The 22,920-nt window shown below is 44.8% G+C and overlaps 1 protein-coding gene across 1 annotated transcript; it reads left to right on the top strand.

Moving 5' to 3' along the window:
- The first annotated feature begins 5,825 nt into the window (after positions 1–5,825).
- On the top strand, positions 5,826–9,967 carry LOC115323991 (putative nuclease HARBI1). Its single transcript, XM_040210633.3, has 4 exons — positions 5,826–6,267; positions 7,009–7,061; positions 7,275–7,428; positions 9,730–9,967. The coding sequence occupies exons 1-4, from the start codon at positions 5,882–5,884 to the stop codon at positions 9,965–9,967; spliced, it is 831 nt and encodes a 276-aa protein (XP_040066567.1). The 5' UTR covers positions 5,826–5,881.
- Positions 9,968–22,920: the final 12,953 nt, after the last annotated feature.

The following is a 22,920-nucleotide window of genomic DNA, read 5'->3' as shown; positions in this document are numbered from 1 at the left end:
AGCATTGGATTTCGTCAGAAAGATTGAGCTTATATCTCGCAAACCGTTGGAAATGCTTGGCATGAATATTCATTAGCTATTCACCGGTATTTTTTTTTGTAAACTAAACAACCTCTCTGCCGCCCACTGCCGGCGAACTTGAGCGCATTTCTTTTCTTCTTCTTTTTCTTCTTTGGTTTTGTTTCTCATCCTTTTGTTTTGTGTCCTGCTTGCGCTACTTTTCCAGTCCCGGTGTGTTACGGAAAAACAAATAAGCACACTGCCGGTAGTCTTCTGTGGCATGAAGTACTATGAAGCCCTCATGCTTCAACGAACCAGGAAAGTGCTGAAGTCCGAATAATCAAGCTTGTCTGAATTTTTGGCGTCCGAAAAATCGGTTGACTCCTGAACTGTGTCTTGTTTCTAAAGAGTGTTTTATTATGTTGCAGTGGACAATGTCCCGTCTGGCGGTGTTGGGTCAGCTCCTCCAGCTTGCCCAGCAGTGGTTCCAGCAGCTGGCGCTCCTGCTTCAGTTCACGTAGTGCGAGCTGGTGTGGATCATGCTCGACCTGTACCGGCCGCTGATGCTGCTGTTCCAGCAGCGGATCTTGTTTTTGGCCCGCCTGAGGCATTTCCCGAGTGTGTGCCAGTGCTTTCAGAAGCTGATGACGAGGTAAGTTCAGAATTTCATGGAATATTCATTCCAGATATTGGGCAAGTGACTAAATTTTATTGTTTCCACAGCTCCTTGAATGAGGTTATTTATATGCTTCCTTAAATTGAACCATCGGGCTGCTTCAAAATGCTGATGAATGTAAAGAGTAGGCCCGGGCATTGATAAGATATTTCTTCCCAATTAATTGGCACTTTTCTGAAACGTTTTCTATCTAGTGCCCTTGTCTTATTTCGAGCTTTTTCATAAATCATGTACCAAGTAGCCCAATTAAAATTGTGTTGTAATTGGTACCCTTCTTTCGCTTTCTCTCTTTACTCTGAACTCACTTAAACGGACAATTACACCCCCCAATAAAAGTTTTCATTTTTTGCCAGCCGATTTTTAATGGTGTCGAAAGACTACCAAAATAATATTTTGCAGCAGTCACATATATTTTTATTAAAGCCAAAAAACGCAACTGCTCAGAACCGAAACTGAAACCCTCGCACGGAGGTCGGAGAAGTGGAGAGGAGAGAGTGAGTGGGCGGAAGTCACGTGGCTACACCCGACCGTGAGCTTTTTTTGTTTTCCCCTCCGTGTTTTTTTGTGTGCATAGCAGACGACATGCGTGGCTGGAACTGTTTGCTATGCGATTCTTTTGCAGTTATGTTTGTTCCACTCTCTGTTCTGTACTTCAAGATGAGGTGTTCTTTACATTGAGAAGTTGGAGACGAGTAGTGAGTGCCCGTGGTGAATTTCTTTGATGGGCTTTGAAAAGAATACCCCCAAGATGTTGCGTGAAGAGCTGCCTTGCATGTCCTGCGTCCGAAAAAAAGTGGCATTGTGCGGCAGACGTCTGTACAAGTTTCCGAAAGATCAATGAGATCGGGACCAATGGCTGGCTGCATTTCCTGTAGAGCATTTCTTTCTATTTCTAGGTTCACCTTTGCCATGGTGTCTTGGTGGAAAAGGACAAACTGTTCTATGTGAGGGGAGCCCGGGGAGACTCCATGTTCGTTAAAAAGGCCACGAAGTTGATCTTCGGCAGGGAGAACCTGCATGGGCGGAGTGTGACTGGAGTGCTATGCCGGCGCTTCAAGGGCGCTGTCGCCGAGAGGGCCCTGACTCCAGTCAAGTTGGCAGCAGTAAGTGCCCACTTCTCACAGATGTCTCATACTTGGTGAGCCACTCAAACCTTTTGGCTTCTGAAGTTGCAACCTGCTACGACAAAATTAATGTGATAAAATATTCCAAGGCTTTCAGAACTTTCAGTGTTATAGGCTGTTGAAAGGTCAGGGTTCGACTAGTTCGAGCTTTAGGAACGTGAAGCTCTGAGCGCAAAACCGAAATGAAGAAGCCCTACCTCCCTCTTTGTTTTTAATATATGAAGAAAAGTAAAGTGACCTTGTCACGGTCATCTAGGTCCCTTGGTGCTTTCTGATGTATTCACACTAAGGAGGTTTTACAGTAACATGCTCCGCATTGCAAATATCTGCTAATCCCTGCAAGTTTTGGGGGATGTCCATGATATCAGTGGCCTGCTTGCAGGACCTTCTGCTGAGGCACTTATTTTTTCTTTTGAACGAAAAGCTGGCACTAGCAAAGTTGTGAAAGTGAGTCTGTTTGTTCACTAGAACTGCTACAACCGAACTATGTTTGACTCTGCCCTTTGAGTACTGCCCATTTTTTCTGAACCGCCTTCTGACCGTGGGTGTTCCTCCTTTCTAGTGCTCGGTTTTCTTACCAGGGAACTATCTCGTATGAATAGACCATTGAAGGGTCGTAACACGGATATTAAATTAGTTAAATGGTTCTTGATATCAAATCTGTGTTGTCAATTTATATACATACCCAGAACAACAATTGCAGGTCAAAATCTTTCTTTCGCACTAAAACTGCCGGTCGAGAATTGTGTGTTCAGTGTTCCTTTTACTTGTTCCCATGGTGACATTGTTGGGCATGAAATAAGTTAGAGGTTGTAGGCAATCAGGCCCGTGTTCATAATTGAAAATACATATTTAGATTTATAGAGCATACTTTTACTTAAGTTAACAGGCAGGCGAGCTGGTTAACGATAGACGTGGTTACCCGGGAACGTGGGGAAAAAAAGGGACAGACAGACACAAAGCTCTGGAGCTTCGTGTCTTTCCGGTCCTTTTTGTCCCCTGCTCCAAAATCTATAATTTTCATAAACACTGAAATGCAAGGAACACACTGTTGCAAGCAAACTTTAAGTGCATAGTTGTGGAAAGTCACACTAGGTCTTTTCGATTTGCTTGAACTGGCCGATTAAGTTCAAATAGTGTAAGAACTGACTCATTAGATTCAACCGGAAGTTGCATGGACGCTGAACTGGCCTGTTCGATTTATTCCAGTGCTGCACGAGCTCAGCCTCAGTTCCACAGAATCTTGCGCTGGCTGAAGTCAGTTCAGCGTTCATGCAGTAACAGATGGCAACTCTTCGGTCTTTCGGAAACCAATTACAGGGTCGTTTGTAACGCTACAGCTTAAGTTCACGCAGCCGCAGCCCGAGTTGCGCACTGCTTCTGCACTCCTCTGAACTCGGTCTGAACTGGTTCAAAACTTTCGGCCCTAATCATGCATGCCTGCTGTTTTAAGCAGACTGCGTAATCGTAAGAAGTTACTCTTGGGGTCTACATGGTATCACAAGATATTAACAAAGCATAAATTGTAGCGGAAATTGCTTACTTATAATTGCAGGAAGTAAAATAATAAATTTTTCAGGAAACTGTAGATATACATGACTTGTTGTTGTATTCTTTTCCCCTGCAGATGCCTTCAACGAGTACCTATGGAGGCATCCTCGAGAGGCCTCTCCAGGGAAGAGGACAGCTCGGGTCAATCTACTGCAGTATGCAAATTTGTTAATATCCTACTGCAGGATATTAACTAGAAGTTTGACTTCTAAGCTTGCTTAGAGGTCAAGATTCTTGTTGGTGTTCTGCAGATGCAAATTTGCGTTCACTAAATACACGTATAACCTGAAATGACCTGGCTCATGCTCATTCTTTGCATGACAAATGCATGCGAATTGTTAAACCTGCAAAGATCCATCCATCCGTTTGCAAACGTTGGACACCATGTTGATTCCTATTACTGCGTCAGAACGGATAAACCTTTAAAGATATAGGTTTGTCTATCTGAACAGATCAACATGCATAAATATTGGTTCCTATATCTAAATGGGTCAACGTGTACGGTACGGGTTCCTATATCTAAACGGGTCGACCCGTACATGCACGGTTTCCCTTACCTAAACGGGTGAACCCGTACAGGTACGGGCCCCGTATCTGAACGGGTTCCTGTATCTGAATGGGTCAACCTGTACAGGTACGGGTTCCCAGTATCATACGGGAGACCCGTATCCCATAACACCGTATGAGATATACGGGTCAACCAGTATGAATTTTTATACGGGTTTTTTCAGTAGGGGAATGACCCTAAAAAGTTCTGAAAAGTTAGTAACCCTAAATCTGATACTGCAATGACACTTGAAACTTATGGTGACATATTGGTTCAGGATGACGAATGTGCCACATTACTGAATGATGCTTTTTGTTTCATATTTACGAAAGAAAATATCGAAGCCTTTTTTCTCCACTTCCCGCTATTCCTACTCTCATGTCTGGATTTGTGTTTGTACCCACAGGCAACGCTAAACCCATTGACAAACTTAACATCTCTTCATCAACAGGCATAAATAACGTGAATGCAAAAATTCTAAAAAAAACACGAAAGACTTGGTTAGCGTGATATCAGCTAAAATATTTTCACAATCTCGTTCAAGTAGTCTTCTGCCTGATGACTGGAAAGTGACGAAGATTCTCCCCATTTCACTATCGACCCATCTCCCTAACAAGCGTATCATGCAAACTAATGGAGCATATTATCTACACAAACATCATTCAATTTCTGTCAGACAACTCTTTCATCAACCCATCCCAGCACGGCTTTCGAAAAGATTTATTCACGTCAAACTTAACTTGTATCGTTTACTCATGACATACATGTTAACCTTGATTCGAAAATTCAAACTCACGCTATCTTCCTGGAATTTGCGAAAGCATTTGATGAGGTTCCTCGTAGACGTCTCATATACAAGCTTTCTAAACTCAACTTAGATTCCTCGATTCTGAACTGGATCATTAACTTTTTAACTAACAGACAGCAACATGCCGTACCCAAACGTCAAAACTTGAAAGTTTAAAACGGCATGGACGAGGACGGGGACAGGACATCTTCCGACCTCGACTTCGTTGTTTCATACTTTCAAGTTTTGTATCTATTAACCAACGCGCTCGATTTTAATTGTGACTTTAAAATGTCAGGCTGGCGATTACCACTGTGCAGTGAACAATATAATTAAATTCTTAGTGGGAAATGCACCTCTTTAAGCTTCATACATGGCGTAATTAAGTTTCCACATTATGCATTCACATATAGTCGTGCTTTGCACTAAACTTTTTAAGTGGTGGCCAACTCGAACTTTAATGACTCAAATTAGCCATTAAACCACCATAATCAAACCATAAAAAATAGACGTCCCTAAATACGACAGGTCATTCGACCATCAGACCATTAGACTATCAAACCATCAAACCATCAAGCCAACAGACCATCAAACCATCAGACGTCCCAATATACGACTCATGAGACCATCCCCTGGGCCCGTTTGCTCGAAGCTGGTTAACTCTAACCGCGGTTAAAAGTCAACCGCGTTTCCCTACCTAGGTACATCCGAGTACCTAGCCGCGTTCGACAAAAACTCAACGCACAATTTCTCCGTGTTTTATTATTATGCGGTAGCTCCCGCCACCTTCCGGTCGAAGCAAACAATAGCCTTTTAAGAAACGTTTTTGCTAGTTTTGTCTTTATTAAGAAAAATAAAAACAACATCGTATCACAATGTTTCTTTTTATGCATGAAAATATATATGTACTTTAAAAAAATAATAAATATCTTGATGCATCTATTGTGCCGCCAAACACAGCATAAGTTTGCAGCGTTGATTTCGGATCTGGCAACGGTCTTTATAGATTCGTTGTTTTCGTTGTTTTGTTCTCCGTGTTTTGCGACGCACGTTTCCCGCGCTTTAGTTATCACCTGATTTTCACTGTTTGTCTTCTCCTGCCGTTTGCCCAACCGACCCTCCGACTCGCTGGCCGACTGACTACCGGACTGACTGACAACTGATTTGCGGACGGATTGGTGAAGATAAGGGACGCAATGTCGACTGTGACGCGACGCCGACATCGAAGAGAGCGCGTGTTCGCCCAGTACGCTGTTGTGATGATGGGACGGCAGCGTGTGTTCCGTGACCGCTTGAACCCTTTGGAGGAGTTCGATGAGGACGAACTGCAGGAGCGCTTTCGATTCGGTCGCGCGGGCATTGTGTTCCTCGCCGACACACTGCGCCCGGACTTGGAGCGGCCGACGCGTCGCAGCCGCGCCCTCTCTGCAGAGCAGCAGGTCATTGTCGCCTTACAGTTCTACGCCACGGGGAACTTCCTCATCACCGCAGGGGACTACATCCGTGTGCACGTCTCCACTGCTTCGCGGACTGTGAGGCGGGTGACTCAGGCCTTGGCACGTCGTGCCCGAGACTTCATAGGGTAAGTGGTCTGGAGCATCTCTGGTGCGTCCCGATATTAGGCGCATGTGCAGGCCAGTTTTCCGAGAAAAAAAGCCTGGGCCTAGATTGCTCGATGAGCAATCACCATTATTTCAGAAACCCTTTGTATAGAAATTTCGGTGCGTGAATTGTGTTCGCTGAAACCCCCGAATTCGTTAAAGGTGGTCTTCTCCGCACACCTATTCTGCAATTTATTTACGGCGCACCACCTGCGCAATGACCCTTTCGTTTTTGTTTCCTAAGCTGTAGGCTTGCTAGCCTGAATATCTGCCAGCGCATCGACCCCCACGTATACTGGTACCTCCCTAAAGGATCATTAAAAGTGTTGCTTCAGCACTCGATATTTGTTTTTTGGTAATGGGCGTGACATGCAGACCAGTGAACTGGGCAGTAAAATTACACGAACCAACTGGAGTGTACAAAATGACTCCCTTAGTACCTAATATTGGTGCAGGTGCAAATTCCACTGATCTACAAATAAAGTAGGAGTGCAGACATTTACAAACAGCCTGGTTTCTGCACTCCCAACTATGCACTTGATGCTACTGAGCTAGTCTTGCGGCTACTGAGTACTGTCATTGTGCAGACGAGGCTTTTATTGCTCACTATTGATGACGATGAATGATAGCTGTGTTATTTTGAAGCATGTGATCATAACAACAAAACTGTCACTGTTAATGTCATAGTGCTACAGACTGACTCAAATCCATCTACAATGCAGGTGGCCAGGTGAAGCTGAGGGTCATGCCTTACAACAGGCCTTCTTTGAGATCGGTGGGTTTCCTTCGGTCGTGGGTGCTGTTGATGGCACTCACATTCGGATACAGGCACCACAAGTGCATGAGGAGGTGTACGTTAACCGCCATCTGTACCATTCAATAAATGTACAGTTAGTGGTTGACGTCTTTTACCGTATCCGCAATGTGGTTGCAAAATGGCCTGGAAGCACCCACGACTCTAGGATATTCACCGAGGGCTCGTTGTCAGGCAAGCTGGCCGATGGCGTTTACGAGGGCCTACTGCTTGGAGACAGCGGCTACACCTGCAAGCCATGGCTGATGACGCCCTTCCTGTCTCCGTCATCAGCAGCGGAGGTCGCCTACAATGCGTCACATAGCACAACGAGGAGCATCGTGGAACGGTAAAGCCAGGCTATGCGTCCTGGTTCGACGGTTCAGTGTTTCGGTACCTTGAGGCACCTAACCTTTTTTATGTGGTTGTGCCTGAGCTTTACATTTGTTGCCATTTTTATGTTCTTGCATAGTAGGCTACGGCTGCTCAGAAGCAAGGAGAGGAAGGCGTATCTCTACTACACCTTATTTATACTACGGGCTATAACCTACTGCCATAGCCTGAAATGTTTATTCTGAGGTTAGCCAGCATTGTGGGAATGAAGAACATCAATTCACGAAATTCAACCATTAGCCAGTTAACTCTATATGTCACAATAATTGTTATATTTCATTTGCTCTTTTCTGTTTAAACTCTAGAATAGAAGTTAGAACTTCTCTGAAACATATCCTTCCTGTATGACTGGGTTTATTAACCTACAGGTTTTTACTAGCTGTTTACACATTTCAAACAATAGCAGTTAATTTTTTTTGTTACTCTATATTGCCTAAATGTAAAGCAATTCTTAGGAAAAAAAAACAGCTTGCAATGTGAAAAAAAAAAAACACTGGCTTAGGCAGGTTTTGTTTTTAGACAGTTTGTGTACAGACTTATTCAAGCATATCTTAGTAAATACTGCTTATCTCAAACTGCAATTTTCCTTGCAAGTTTTTGCGAAGAACATTTTCATTATATCTGTGATGGGATTGCTGCGCCATTTGCGCCAAAGTGATTACCCTGCTACGTCCTGCTACATTTAACAAAAATGTGAGGAATTTGCACCAACGTAGCACCAAAACTTATTTTCATTTTAATAATACTGAAAATATAATAGCTCGGGCTTCGCTGCCCGGCCGGACCGTCACGATATGCTTACGCAAGTTTTCAGGTTTTCAAAACTTTTGATTATAGTCTCGTATACGATACCATTCCATCACATTTCGTATGAATGACAGGCAATATCTGGAAGTTTCGCAATAATTTTTTATGTTAGTCGTCTGTTCATTCTGGAGGGTTAGCTATAGTCCGTTGCAACCTAAGAACGAAGGGCGAGGGTAAGACAGGCCGGGGAGGAGGAAGCAGACGGAACGCTAGAGAAGAGAGGGGGAAACCTCCTTCTCTCTTTAGCGTTCAGCCTGCTTCCTCCTCCCCAACCCGTCTTACCCTCGCCCTTCGTTCTTAGGTTGCAACGGACTATAGTGTCGTTGAATGCGCTTTTCACCACGCACCGGTGTACTGCAAAGAAGCAAACACCACGGAGTAGGCATCGCAACTTTGCATGTCTTGCTTCTCTGCAGCGGACCCTGTGTTAAGGAGAAAGCTCTCCTCCAAAGTGAGACTCAACACAATTCCTGAACACAACTTCGGCTCATAAATATGATGGATTACAAGATCCTGGCGGCACCTTTTTCGATTTCGAGATTTAGTAAGGGTACTTTGGTATTGCAAGAGCATTTATATATGCTCTTATGCATGTTTATTTATTTATGCCAACTCATTTGTTTAGCTATCAATTTTCTGTAGGTGCGAGTAGATTAGAACTAAATTGACAGGAGCAGTGGATGAAATCTCAGGAAGAGCCTGAATGAGTTCGGCGGGTTTGTTTTTAAGTTTCGTTCACATGCCGTTTTTGCTCTGAAGTTCTACAGATAAAATGTAATTTATGTTGATAATCAAATGATAATTGCTTTGTTTTTTTATCTCATTTATAAATTGCAGTTTTATTACAACCTCTAGAACTTGAAGGAAACATCAGTTTATGTGACCAATGTTATTGTACTAATTTAGTGGCATTCAGTACCTAAAATAACCATTTAAAGGAGTTTGTGCTGTCCTTCATCACTCACCTTCTTGTTACCCTGTCATGGTGCTTCTCCACGCAACTGAACGCTATAGTTTTGTGTTTGAGGAACTCTTGCTGCGCAGTTGATGCTAACAAAGGTTTGAACGTATGTGAGAAGGCAACGTAGACTTTGCCCTTTAGTTGGACAGGCCGAAAAATTAATCTTGACGTGATGTTTGCATTGGTATCAATAAAAATGAATGTGCGCTTATGCTACAAAAGTTCTTTTTGTTGCACCATAATTGACTTTTGACTGCTCCAAGGGCTGCTCCAAAATGACTCAGACCAATCACATCACTGAAATCTTTAACAAAATCTGCATTTCATTACTATGTTAAAATATTCCAACAAAAATATTAACTATTAGGCATAATACCATGTTTTCGATGGGCTGGAGCGATGATAGACATCGCATGCCGATCTCATTAGATGTTCTTATAAACCACTTCAAAAGGATAACAGATCTTGCTTTATTTATACACTGTGCAGGACAATAGGCCAGCTCAAGCGGAGATTTCATTGCCTCCATGCTGAGTTGAGGATGCAGCCAGAGAGATGCTGCGACATCACTGTTGCCTGCTGTGTCCTGCACAACCTGGCCAAGACATATCCCTGCAGCATGCCAAGGACTGTCCTCCCCGAAGAGGTTCCCGTCAAGCCCGTGGCAGCGGGCCGTGATGAAAGCAACGAGGCTCGGGATGCCATCGTCAGCCAGTTCTTCGGTTGAGCGTAAGTATACCAATATATTGCACATGCTGCTTTGCATGGTCTTGAGTACCAGTGCATTCTGCTTGTTTTTAATTGATCAAACATTGGAATACCAAATGTTGTTTCTGCGTTAGGTTGGAAGAGAGTGGAATTTTCGCCCACGCCGTCCCCACATATTACGCTTGACTACTGCTGCCGATTACCCCGGCGCAGCGGGAACACGAATACCATAGGCTATGGTTCAGGGAGATACGAAGATAAATTAGGCAAATGATAAAATTAGCCAGACGATCTTCCGATGAGCACATGCAAGGCAGGCTTTTAGTCTTAGCGGCAACTGAGGCGCATACGAGGCTGACGGCGGTACGGACAGAGCACACGGAGATGGATCAGCAGTCAAGATTCCTTGAGCGTCGCAACTATTCGTGCTGTGACAAGGAACTAGAGCAAAAACCCTGCAAGCAGGCGGAGCCGCCGTTAGTTCTCGATAAGCAGATGAAAACTTGTCTTCGCATGACACGTTTCGGCGCACCGATATGTTTGACGGAGCAAATATACCACATGGTTTCAAACAGGCTCGTGATTGGACCCGGCGGCGTGTAGCATTGGGCTTTAGTCCATCGTAGGACGAGACAGAGTATAGCAGATCTGAATCTAGAAATATACAGTTGCAGGTAAAATGGATTTTATTTATCAGCAGCTGTGTTGGCTTTGTCATATATATATACATTCAAAATGAAAATTAAAAACAGCGTAATATGTCAATGTTTACTCTTCTCCTAATTGTTTTTTTAGCAATTTGATTTCCAATTCTGCACGCTGTGTTTCCAGTTGAATTACATTTTTTTGGTCCTCTAGTAATTTTTTTGACTGCTGGTAGAACTCCTCGGCAGCAGTTGCTGCTGCAATTGTTGCCGTGGCAGCTTGCTTAACCATATCTGTGCTCTCCTTCTCCAGCAGGAGATTAGCTCCCTCGAGCTGCTGCTGCCTTTCTGTCTCCTGCAAGAAGCGCTGTGAAGCCTCCCGGCACCAACGTCGGCTGTATGGCACATTTGTTGGAGCCCGCTGCACCGCCTCCAGCGGCCGACTCTCGTGCAGCACTGCCGCACTTGCTCCGCTCCCAGAGGGACCAGGCTGTGGATCTATTCCCCTGGAGCTGTCACTGCGACAAATTCATGTGTAAAAAGTGGTCAGGTTTTGTTCTTGTCAGCATGGGCAAAGAGAACACACTGTGCAAAGTTTGTAACCCTGATAAAGACACCGATGCTGCGCCAAAATTCATTCATACGGGTTGGTACAGAGGACAAAGTTTGTGAGCCAAGTTGGTTTATACACTGACGCACAGGCTTGAGGTCGGAGCGCAGTGTTGTTACTTCTTGCACAATTGCCCAGTACATGGTGTAGGAAAATGTGCATTTGGTTGTGAAGAGCATTTGGTTGTGAAGAGCACACAGCTGCATTCTGAAGGTTAGAATGCAGCTGTGTAGCTATGCGATTAACAGTTCATAAATTTAGTGGTCACATGTCCAGTCAAACCACAATGCACTGCACATTTATAGGACAACTTCAAACATTACAGCACATAGCTTCACTGGTATTGATTTCACTCACACAGGTTACCATCATGGGGGTAGTTAACTTCCCGACCAGAATGAAGTTAATGTTTGAGCCAATTTTCCTAAGTTGGTAAAACAAGCAACAGGATGGTTGTACTGTGTGTGATCTTTTAATTTGCATATTGAAAGCGTGCTACAGTTAGCATTAAAAAAAAGCCGTTGCCACTTTGTTGCATTTAATTTCTATAAGATGGTAATAAACAGCTTTACCACCTGATTTCTCATTGCATGCCGTGTTATTGCATGAATTTGTAGCTTCGGTGAAACTGTTTCAGCCTTGTTGAAAATAATTAGAAATGTGGTAGCGCTGGTGCCTCGTCAGATCTTAGAGTGCACTCTGGAAGACGGTTTCGTGACTTATATTTCGAACCGCCTTTGAGCTTTTGTTGTTGAAATAGAACTGAAGCCAGATTCCCGGAACTTTCTTACGACAAAAAAGTTAGTAAATTTATCTTATGACAAATTTACGAACTTTTAAGTATTCCCGAAGCACAAAGATCGTAAGTTTTGCGCAAGCTACGGATTTCGTCAGAACTTGCGCAAAACTTACAAACATTTTGCTTCGGGAATACTCAAAAGTTTGTAACTTTGTTGTAAGAAAGTTTCGGGCATCCGGCCTCTGGTCTTTATATAAAAGTACTCGGCAGTCATGCCATTCAAATGGCAACATGCCCATCTTCTTATCATCATTTGTCCTCGTCTTTTAGAACCTCGCCTGGAACGACAGTTCTGCATTACTGTGACCGGTTCCTTAAAACCATTTACTCTTCACACAATCGGGTCTAGAAACCAGTCACCTACTCTTCCGTGTCACCTATGGTGGCCTCCAACCCGCACAGGTTGGGCGAGTCCTCGCCGATCACTTCGAGGACGACCTCGACGAGGGGCGTCAGGACGTGGGGGTTTGGCCCAGCACCTATGAATTAAGGCGTAGTAATTTCGTCTCGACTCTTACTCGAGTTACGAGCAAAAACAGAGGAGGTGGGGTTCACTGTTCAACCAAGTATGTAAATGGAACTTTCATGGGAAAATTAAAATAAACAAATACTGCATGAGACATTCATTAACTGCTAGATAACACTGCTGAAACTGTGGACTGTGTAATCGTGCAACTTTTACTTTCTTACAGTTTGGCCTGTCGGCCTCTACCATTGTGCTCTCTTATAATCTGTTTTAATATTTTGTCCGAAGTTTTGGGTCTTCCACTGAACTGTTTTACAAGTTCCATACAGCCTGTGCAGAACTTGTACATAAACTGGAATAAATTGTTTTCTGATGCTGTAACACTGCTTTTGCTGCTGTTCAAGGAAGGTGAAAAGTCGACTCCCAGCAGAGGGCAAAGGTGAACGAATATACAAATGTCCACATTCACGTTTCTAGGTTTGGTTGCTCATGTATTATCACTATAGCAATGCAATATCTTTTGAACTTAAGAACACAATGAACTTACCGGTGCGCTGTTCATGCTTCTTGAATAAGCTGTAGAGTTGTCTAGTCTTTTTTAGGAGGTTTCTCCAGCACTGTTGTAGCTGGTCTGGGGTGCGCAAACAGCCCATGGCTCTGTAAATTTCGTCCCATGCCTGCCTTTTTGTTTGGGTCGTGACCGTAGCACTGAACTTGCCCATAATTTGATGTTTCCTCTCCCCCACTGCCCGAATTAGTTCTAATTGTTCATCCAATGACCAATTCCTCTGCCGTTTCATGGTGATGCTTGCATTCGCCTGACTCATTTTAGATTTCAGATTGGTTGTGATCGTCTGCTACGTAATTATGTCTCTCTTTATAATCCTAATAAGACATCTAGTTATCTGAAACAAAATAAATTGAAGAAGGACAAGCGCAAGAGAAAATATGCACACTTCTTTTCCGATAGAAGCTTTGTTTATTTTCCAGTTGTACAAGTTCGCAGACGACAGTACCGAAGTTCGATCGAATGCCGTGCCGGCATCCGTGCCGGCAGCTTCTGTTGAGGTAACGGATCTTTGCTTCTGAGGGAAGTTTTTAGTTTGCATCTTGCCTTCGTTGAACCGTTTCCCGCTAAAGGGGGTCGTCGGTGTTGTGGATGCGCTGCAAATACAAAGCACGACGAACTGTACTATAAACCAGACTCCGCGATTAGAGGCCGTTTTTCGGAGAGAGATTTGTTGCACTAACATGCGATTGGGGCTCGAGGTAGGTTTTAAAAGTGAAAAAAAGAAAAGAAAGCTGGACGTTGATTACAACGCAAGTTCTGCTGACATGAAATTTTGATAGCGGTACAATCTCATAACTTTCTCGTGAAACATCGCGGCACTTACCTAGGATATACGTTTTGAAGCTCCCGCTGACTGTAGCATTCAATAAAACCAGTCCACTTCAGAGGGCGGTGCGTGATGTTATTCAAACTCGACGAAACCAGTCAGGCGTGGCCCTGCTCCCACAGCATGCTCGCCGTCAACTCCGACAGTAGACTTTGTGTTGAAATGTCCTTTTCGTGACACGAGGATGACGCATCTTCGTAAAAATAAATGTTCCCAAGCGTGACGAGCGGCCGTAGCAGCCATATTGAACATATTGTCTGATGCTAGGTACTATTTTACTCCGGCGTCCCTACTCTGCAGGTCACGTGACCTAAAATTCCCCTCGTAGGGAAATCCGGTTAACCGCGGTTAGTTAACCAGCTTCGAGCAAACGGGCCCAGGTAGCACACTTGCTTGGTTTAGCTGGGGCCAGTGTTAGCTCTCGGTTGTGATAGCTTGGCCACGACTGCCCAGCCATTTACGTATGTATGCCAGCCTGGCGTTTCATAGTCTTTCCTTGCTCCAGAAAGCCACGGAACTGCGAGGGAACGCGTTGCCTGGTTGACCAACCAATTTCCTTGGTCATTGATGGCCAGTGTAAACAGGCCGCTGCCAGTATTTGATATACCCTGGCTGTCTATTGATTTTTTGCGGTCAGAGATGGCCAGGGTAGCAATGCCTGTGCCAAGCTTTGGCATTCCATGGTAGTTCGCAGGAATTCCCTGGTCCGCTCAACACAAGCAACAGCCAATATTCGGGCATGTTGCCGGATTGAAGATAGGATGAGCCAAAAAATGTCAGGGAATTGCCGCTATGCAATGTTCCGTGTCTCTAGCTCGTATTTTATCGGACCCAGAATGTCCGCTGAAAGCCACTCTTACTCTATAGTTCGTTTAACTTTTTCCATTTTTTTTTTTCAAATTCGTATAAGCGTTCTCTTAACATATTTTTGGTGCTTTGTGGCAAGAGCTCTCGCACTAGAAAGTGACGTTTGAGTGCGAGAAGTCTGTTTTGGCTTGAGACATAAAAAAGAACACATTTTCCCCATTGAAAAATAAAAAAAAACTATTTGAAAGCAGTTTGGATATGAACAGGCCAAACCCGAAATGAACTGGTTGTAGTGGAAATGTACCGGACAAATAGGAAATAAAACTATCGAAATTGGTCGCACCCAAACTTTACGCAAGTGCCCGAGGCGGGGTGCCTGGAAAAGCGCGAGAAAAATCCCGCACCCTCCAGATGAATCACGCGCCTGGAATGCGCCAGTGCCCCGGGACCGTGGATGATGCAGTCTCCCCGCGCGCAGCGCGGATGCCTTGAAAGAGGAGAGCTGCTCGCGTGCAAGGACAGGGAGCGCGCGGGCCAATCAGCGCGGCCCTCGCGTCCGCTTGAAGCGCCAGTTTTGAGACGGCGGCGGCGCAGTTCCGAAAACAAAAAAAAAAAAAAAAACGAAAGAAAATTGGATTTGGCGTTAGTAACGCGAACTTGGGTCTTTGCTCGCGCTGCTGTTCTGCTCGGGGAGGCTACAAGTTGCTGTGTTTGAATAATATAGTTTGCCGGTGCCTTGACTGCTGCGTCTGCTGATGGTTCCTGTGGCTGATGACGTCCTCCGCCTGAGTTCGCCTGAGTTCCACTCATTCGCGGGCGAAATGGCGGCATCCCAGAACGGCGTGTTCGGAATTCGCTCCGTCCTCATTGCAGCGCGGGCACTGGCCGTCTCTGTCTCGGCGCCAGCGAGCCAGGTAAGCAGGCTCGACCATTCGGATTCATTTTCATAATCAGGGTCATGTGAAACCGAACTTTTGTGCAACCCCATTTGGAACAGCCATGCTAGTAATACAACCGCCAGTGTATACATTCAGCTTCAGAGATGCTCTACCGCAGTGATTAACCACTGTGGTAGAGGATCCTGTTGTTGTTGCCCCTTCCTGCCTTCCTAGTCTGTCGTCCGCTATGCAACGTAAAGGCTGAACCGCATATAAGCGATTAAGTGAGCGACGAGAGTCAGCGACGAGCGGCGGAGATATCCCATGGTCGCTTGTCGCATCGCTCGGTTTTTGGATTTCTCGAAATCGGCGCTCATCGCCTTCGTCGCTTGCTCCCGTCGCTTTCATGCGGTTTGCCGCGTCGCGCGAGTGACCGAACGACAGTGAAGCGGATCGTCGTTGCTTGTCTCGTGGCTCGTCAAATCTCTTACATGCGGTATCTTACTGGCGCCACACGTGCGATTGGCACACGCTTCGATATTGAGTCTCACACTGTTTATGATAGTGCATATTTTTATTAGCGACATTAGTTATTTACCGTTTTAGAACAGACGGGTGCAAATAAATCTTCCATGGTTCTAATTACTGATGTTTATTCTTTTTCCAGATGCCTTGCGGTACTATGCTAGGCACCACCGAAACCCCAACACTCCAGAAGATGTGGAGAATCTCGCCAACCGCCTGGGACACATGAATAATATAATGCCAATTTTTTGCATTGTAGATATATTTTTGTTTATTTTTGCAGCCTGCAGTATGTATTTTTTGTGGAAATAAATTGAATTTTATTAATTTACGACGTGTGTTGTCAATATGACCCGTTAAACTGGTTTAACTGCATGAATATCTATTGTCTACACTCTAAAAAAAAAAAAGGTGTCAAAATGTGTACCGTTACACCCTTTGTCCCATATGATACACCCAGAAATTTCAATTCGACGTACAGCGCCCTACAGTCGAACAGACGGCCCGAGATTTTACGAGGGGCTTGATAGCCGTGTGGTACAACATTTTAAATAGCTAAAGTACGTATCAATGACCACATAAAGAAAACACCGAATTTTTACGGTAGGGCCAAAAAAAAAAACCCGATTATTTTTCTTGTTGTCAGTAAAACGTACGTTAGCTATTTTAATAAGTTGTACCACACGGCTATCAAGCCCCTCGCAAAATGTCGGGCCAACTGTTTGACTGTAGGGCGCTGTACGTCGAATTGAAATTTTCGGGTGTATTATGTGGGACAAAGGGTGTAACAGTACACCTTTTGACACCCTTTCTTCTTGAGAGTGTAGCCAAGCTTGGCTGACCACCCGGCCACTAACCTGGCCCATGCTGTATATACAATAAAAAGCCAAGCTTGGGGTACCACTGAGCTTCCCGCCTGGCCCAGGCCATAATTCCAGTGGTGAGCCAGTCCATGGCTACACAGGAAACTGCCGGTGGTCGCCAGACTGGCACACCAGGATGGGGCTGCCTAGCGCCATGGTGCAAAACAATCTAGGCCTAGTGAAACTTCCCTGGCTACCCAGTCTGGCTCAGGCTTGAGCCAGTCGTAATGTGCTGCTTGGGATCAGACCATCAGGATTTTCTGATGATCTTTTCGATAGGGTGCTCCCAGCAGCCTTGAACAGTAAAGATTTTACATCAGAGGATTGCTAATTTTTAACTCGATCTTTTGTCTCTTCCAGATGTACAAAATGTGTGCGAGAAGGTGAACATTACTTTCTCTCCCAGAGGCAGCTCTTCAGTTATGCGGGAAATAAGTAATTTCTAGTAAATACCAGATACCACAGATGCATATCAAGTAAGCACCTCTGAACGAAACAACTTTGCTCTCATTGTTCTAGTTAAACGCTTGGGAAGGAAATCACTCTAAGGAAGCTTGAACTGCAAACTTGCACGTGAGAAGGATCGATAATATTTAACGAGATGTATGCCTCTTCTGGGGGGATTGGTGGCGGAATGGGCTAGCACACACTAGCTCTGAGCACGTGGAGCCAAAGCTCGCTCTGCCGAACCCAGGGATCCTGGGTTCAATCCCTTCCCTTGCGCATTTCGATCTGGATGAACATCGTACCGGCGTTCGGTCGTGTGTAACTACTGCGTGATGCATGTTAAAAACCCCAGGCTAGCGGTTGTACTGCACTGGCTAAATTTCTCATCTACAGCTGGGAGACTCGTCGCCCCTTGAGGCAGATCAAGTTATAGGCTCTATAAACATACACACAACCCAATTTCTTTTTTCTTCCAGCCGTACCAAAAAGGGCATAAGCGTGGACGTTACCTAACCATTGTTTTAATCCTGGGGGCAATAAGTCATTGCTAACCAAGGCCGGTTACTGCTCGTCAAAACAAGACTCCATAGGTTCATATCAGGTTACTACTTTTCGGGGTGTTTTTATTTTTGACTTTAACGAGAGGGCTTCATTATATTTATCTAATTAATTGGTAATGCTAGGAAATCAGCCCCACCAACCTTGAGGGTCAGAACAGAAAGCTTTGCAGACTAAATATAATTTCTAATTTTCAGTGAATTGAGCTCATTTTTTAAAAAATCCCAAGCCAAAAGCTCAGACTGTCGTGGACACTGCAACTGATTTTGACCAACATCCTATAGTTTTGTTCCTTTGCTTTTTGTAATGAATGATTCATCTCTGCCACTGCTAGGGCATCAATAAATTTCTTGCCCTTCAAGACATATGATGCACCTTATTTGGTGTGTGGCTTGTTAACCTCAGAGTGTAATTTCAATACCTTGAAGGTATTGGGCATGTCGAGGTTGTGCACCTTTACTTTTACTCGTAGTGCTGCAACTAAAGGGAGTATAGCATACAGGAGTGCGAAACAGCGAAGCAGTTCACACGCCGCATCCCTATTGAAAATCGCTCTGATGGGACTTCAGGATTTTTTTAAAGGGTGTGAAGGGGACTTCAGGAATTTCTGAGGTGTTTGAAGGGAGCACCGATATTTCCTGGTGGGTTCGCTGGCCCCGTCAGAGGCCCTCCTGAAATGCCTAAAGTGCCCTTTACAATGCCTTGAAATGTCTGAAAGCCTGTCAACAACTTTTCTAATGGGGTCGGGAAACCCTTCAGGCTTCTTGGGATGTCTGCGTTCCACGGCTTAGGTCGAGAAAACACATTTCGCAGAATTAGAATATAGCCTTATTGTACGCTACGGGGAAAAAATATTTGGAGAATGCCGATCGTATCTATGTACGGTCAGATTTTTAGTACTGTTCTTATATCAAATACGAGTGGGCCGTCTGTCACAGCCCGGGAGTTCGGTCGCCAAGGAGGCCACTGAGGGCGACCGCCCCACGTAGAGAATCGACGAGCCGCTGGCCGAGTGGTGTTGACCGAGCGGCGTTTTGAGGCGAACGCAATCCTGTCCGCTGGAGGCGAAATCCCTGCAACCATAAATAAAAATAAAAAAACAAACAAGCTGACAGCACTCCGCGCTTTCCAGAAAGAGTGACCCACGCGGGAGCGACTCGTTCCGGGAACCGGTTCTTCCACGGGAGACGGTCCCCAAAAGCAAGTCATGTTTTGTGTTACATGTTTTGAACTGCATATTGTCTATGGTTCACAGTCATTTGCACGTCTAAAGAGGTGATGGGCTAAAGGGTCTGACGGGTTGAAGGGCTGTGGGGCTAAAGGGTTTTTCTATGGGGCATCCCTGACGTGTTTTTCTGTAGGGTATTTTTGAAGGGTTTTGAAGGCCTGTGAGGTCCCATAATCCTTCAAGGCTGACGGGCCCTTTAGAAATATTTTCAATAGGGATGAGCCCCTGTCTACTGCACTGTGATGACTAACTCGGCCACTCGTGAATATAGGTGGCAGCAGGGGCATATCCAGGGAGGGGGGGCCCACAGGGTCCGCCCCCCCCTCTCCCCCCCCCCCCCGAAATCTTCCATTTTTCTGATCCCTTCTCTCCCCCTCCGCCTCATAGAGAAGCGGTGTCAGAAGCCGAATTACATAAAAGATAAATTAATGAAGACCTGTGTGGAACAGTAGAGCGTACAGTAAAGAAGATGGTTACGGTACAAGCTTCTTTAAACATTTTAATGCTTTTTAGAGCTTTTAAAAGACTCGCCTCGACCGTATATGCGGAAAGTTACTTTGATCAATACATTGTTGTGGAATACAAACGGTCACGCCGCAAAGAGTGTTGTGCAAGATGAAGACTCACAGCGTAAAGAATATCGTGCAAAACGAAGACTTCCAAATACAGCAAGAAGGAAGGAGAGATAGTGTGCCTGTGAGAAAATGGATGCCATTAAAGGTTGACGGCCAACCTGACGAAACAAATCCTTCGAATTACCTTCTGCCGTAACAATTAATGTCAGAAGGTGGATCATAGAAACCCGAAGTACCACCCAGGAAAATGAGCACCAGGTCTTGGAAGCCATCAACGCTTTGAAGGAGTCACTATACAGACTCTAAAAAGATCACACTTGCCATCGGGAAAAACATCGGGACGCCTTCGCAGAATTCCGACGAGTGTCTGCTCGACTTTAAAATCATAGTGAACCCGAAGCTTCATGGCAGCTTTCGGGGTCTCAAAGCGTAATGCCGAGACTGTCATCGTCTGGTGAGGCCGCCGAAACTATGCCTGATGTCAGCAGCAGTCACCGGACCTCACTCATCGACCATTTTGGGGACCACGCAGTCGTAGCAGATCCCCCGTCGTTGCAGCAAAGGACTTCCTCTGAGGGAGCAAGCCAGCAGCAAGAACTACAAGGTGAAATCGCCTCAAAGAGGATCGTTAATTTTGACACATACGATCGATGCAAACCATGGGGTACCTTCCGGACGCACTTCGACCTAGTGGCAGACCTAAATGAATGGAAAAATATTTCACGAGGAGCTTTTCTGTCGTCAGCCCTTCAAGGGACAGCACTGGAAGTGCTGCAAAGTCTACCCCCAAATATACAGAGAGACGACGACTCTCTCGTGAAGGCTCTGGAGGGACGCTTCAGTGACAAGCATCTGGGGCGACTATACCATGCCACGCTCGGTACACGTGCAAAACAAAAGAATGAGTCCCTGGCAGAACTCGCGACAGACATAGAAAAAACTGGCACGCCATGCCTGCCCTATTGAAAATCGCTCCGAAGGGACTTCAGGAAATTCTTTAAAGGGTGTGAAGGGGACTTCAGGAATTATTGTGATGTTTGAAGGGTGCACCGATATCTCCTGGTGGGTTCGTTGGCCCCGTCAGAGGTTCTTCCGAAATGTCTGAAGACCCTTTACAATGCCTTGAAATGTCTGAAAGTCTGTCGAGAACTTTTCTAATAAGGTCGGGAAAACCTTCAGGCTTCTTGAGATGTCTGTGGGGCCACGGCCTAGGTGGAGAAAACACATTTCGCAGAATTAGAACATAGCTACGTATTGTTCGCAAGGGGAAGACAAATAATTACTTGGAGAATGTCGATCGTATGTGTGTACGGTCAGTTTTTTTTATAACTACTCCTCTATCAAACACAACTGGGCTCCTCGACCCGTCTGTCACTGGCCGGGCGTTCGGTCGCCAAGGGGGCTACGTGTTCGATCGCCCCATGTGGAGAATTGACAAGACGCGGGCCGAGTGTTGTTGGCCGAGCGGCGTTTTGAGGCGAACAAGCTTTACTTGTTGCACTAATAATAATAAAAAAGGGCAAGCTGAGAGCAGCGCGTTGCCCAAATTCAGGGACGCTGGGGAGGTTCCGTGTGCGAAGCGGCAGCGAGTCGTCCCGGGAACCAGTTTCCCCGCGGGGTACGGTCCCCAGAAAGGAAAACAAATAAACAAAACAATTTTGCTTTTCATCAGAGTCGGAAGTCCTCTCTTTTTCGTCGTCGTCAAAAACACGAACAGGCAACTCAAATCCCCCCCTCCTTTTTGCAACGCCTACACACACACACACTGCGCTTCTCTCCACCCAACAATGGGGAGAGGGTGCAATACCGCCAGGGCCGGACAGCACGCTTCTCGAATAGTCGGCGGAAGAGAGTGGTGTGAGGAGGCCGAAGAAGTCAGGAGGCCGCTATTCGCGACTTCAACTAACAATAGGTGGCGCCACTCATTTTCCAAAATGGCGGTTATAGTGAGGGTCGGAGATGCGTGCCGCTGTTCAGCCTGTCTAGTGTACTAGCTTCACTGAGCGACACAAATTGTTTCTGGTAATAGAAGGAAGCTAGGGTGTTATGAGTGCAAGTCACCTCTTAACCCTGAAAACAAGAACGTTGTTTAGCATAACGTTTACGCAAGGATGCGCGTTTTAATTTTGGAGCGAAACCGAAACCAACCTCTATTTTGGATTTAATTTCTCAGTAGAGGTCTAAATTTCGAATTATTTCATAACTCAAAATGTGTCTCACATCGTAATTATTGAGTTAGAAAAGTTGTTCACGGAAGCTTTATTTTGTGACATACATGTTCGATCCAGGCTGATATTTGTAGTTGTTGAAAAATCGGTGCTGATATTTGTGCGTTCTCGCTGCCTTTTCTCACTCAGATAATTGTCGTAGCAATTAATGAACTGCGAGCCTTTTAATGGGTTTTGGGGTATTAGATGAATTATTGGTTCAACATTATTCCCACGACACGAATAAGAGAATAAATCCAATTTTTACAATATGTCCACAAAACGTATAAATTACTAAACGCTGTTCTCACTACAAAAACCCAAAGACGGAATCCGTGTCAATGTGTGTGTGTATTTTTATAGCAAAGCGTGACGGATAGGACTTTATATTACAACAAGTGTTTGACTGTATACAAATACAAAAGAGGATACCTTTCTGGAAAGACTATTTGGGTTAAATGGCATATTTTCGTGATCTTTGGGTTAATTGGGGGCATACATTGCCGCGATTTGTATTAATAATAATAATATTCAAATTCAGATATTTTATTACGTAATTTTCAAGCTTTAGTAAGCTTTAATGTAATTTGTTGCTTATGATCTAATTTCAAACGCGCAAACAAATATGACAATCAAAAGTGTCCTATTTATCCCCACTGGTGCCAAATGCAGCATTTTTGCTTACCAAGTAATAAAATAAAAAAAATAGTCTAAAATCAATTAGGACATTTTAGCCAATGTGAGAAATCCGCGTAAGATTACATTAGTTGTGGGTAAAGTATGTTTCGCTATCAAAGTCGCGACTTTCGATAATCGGCAAAAACCTCCAAAGTCGCCGCCGATATCCTTCCAAACCGCACCCCCAAAAGTAAAATAAATAAAAAAATAAACAAATAAATAAATAATAAAAACTTCTGTTTTTATATTTTTGATTTATTCATAACATTCAGTTACTTTCAATCGTACAC

This window comes from Ixodes scapularis, unplaced genomic scaffold (genome assembly GCF_016920785.2).
Source record: "Ixodes scapularis isolate PalLabHiFi unplaced genomic scaffold, ASM1692078v2 PGA_scaffold7__128_contigs__length_106722199, whole genome shotgun sequence".
Lineage (NCBI taxonomy): Eukaryota > Metazoa > Arthropoda > Arachnida > Ixodida > Ixodidae > Ixodes > Ixodes scapularis.
Note: the sequence above shows the minus strand (reverse complement) of the source record. Positions and strands in the feature narration are given on the sequence as shown.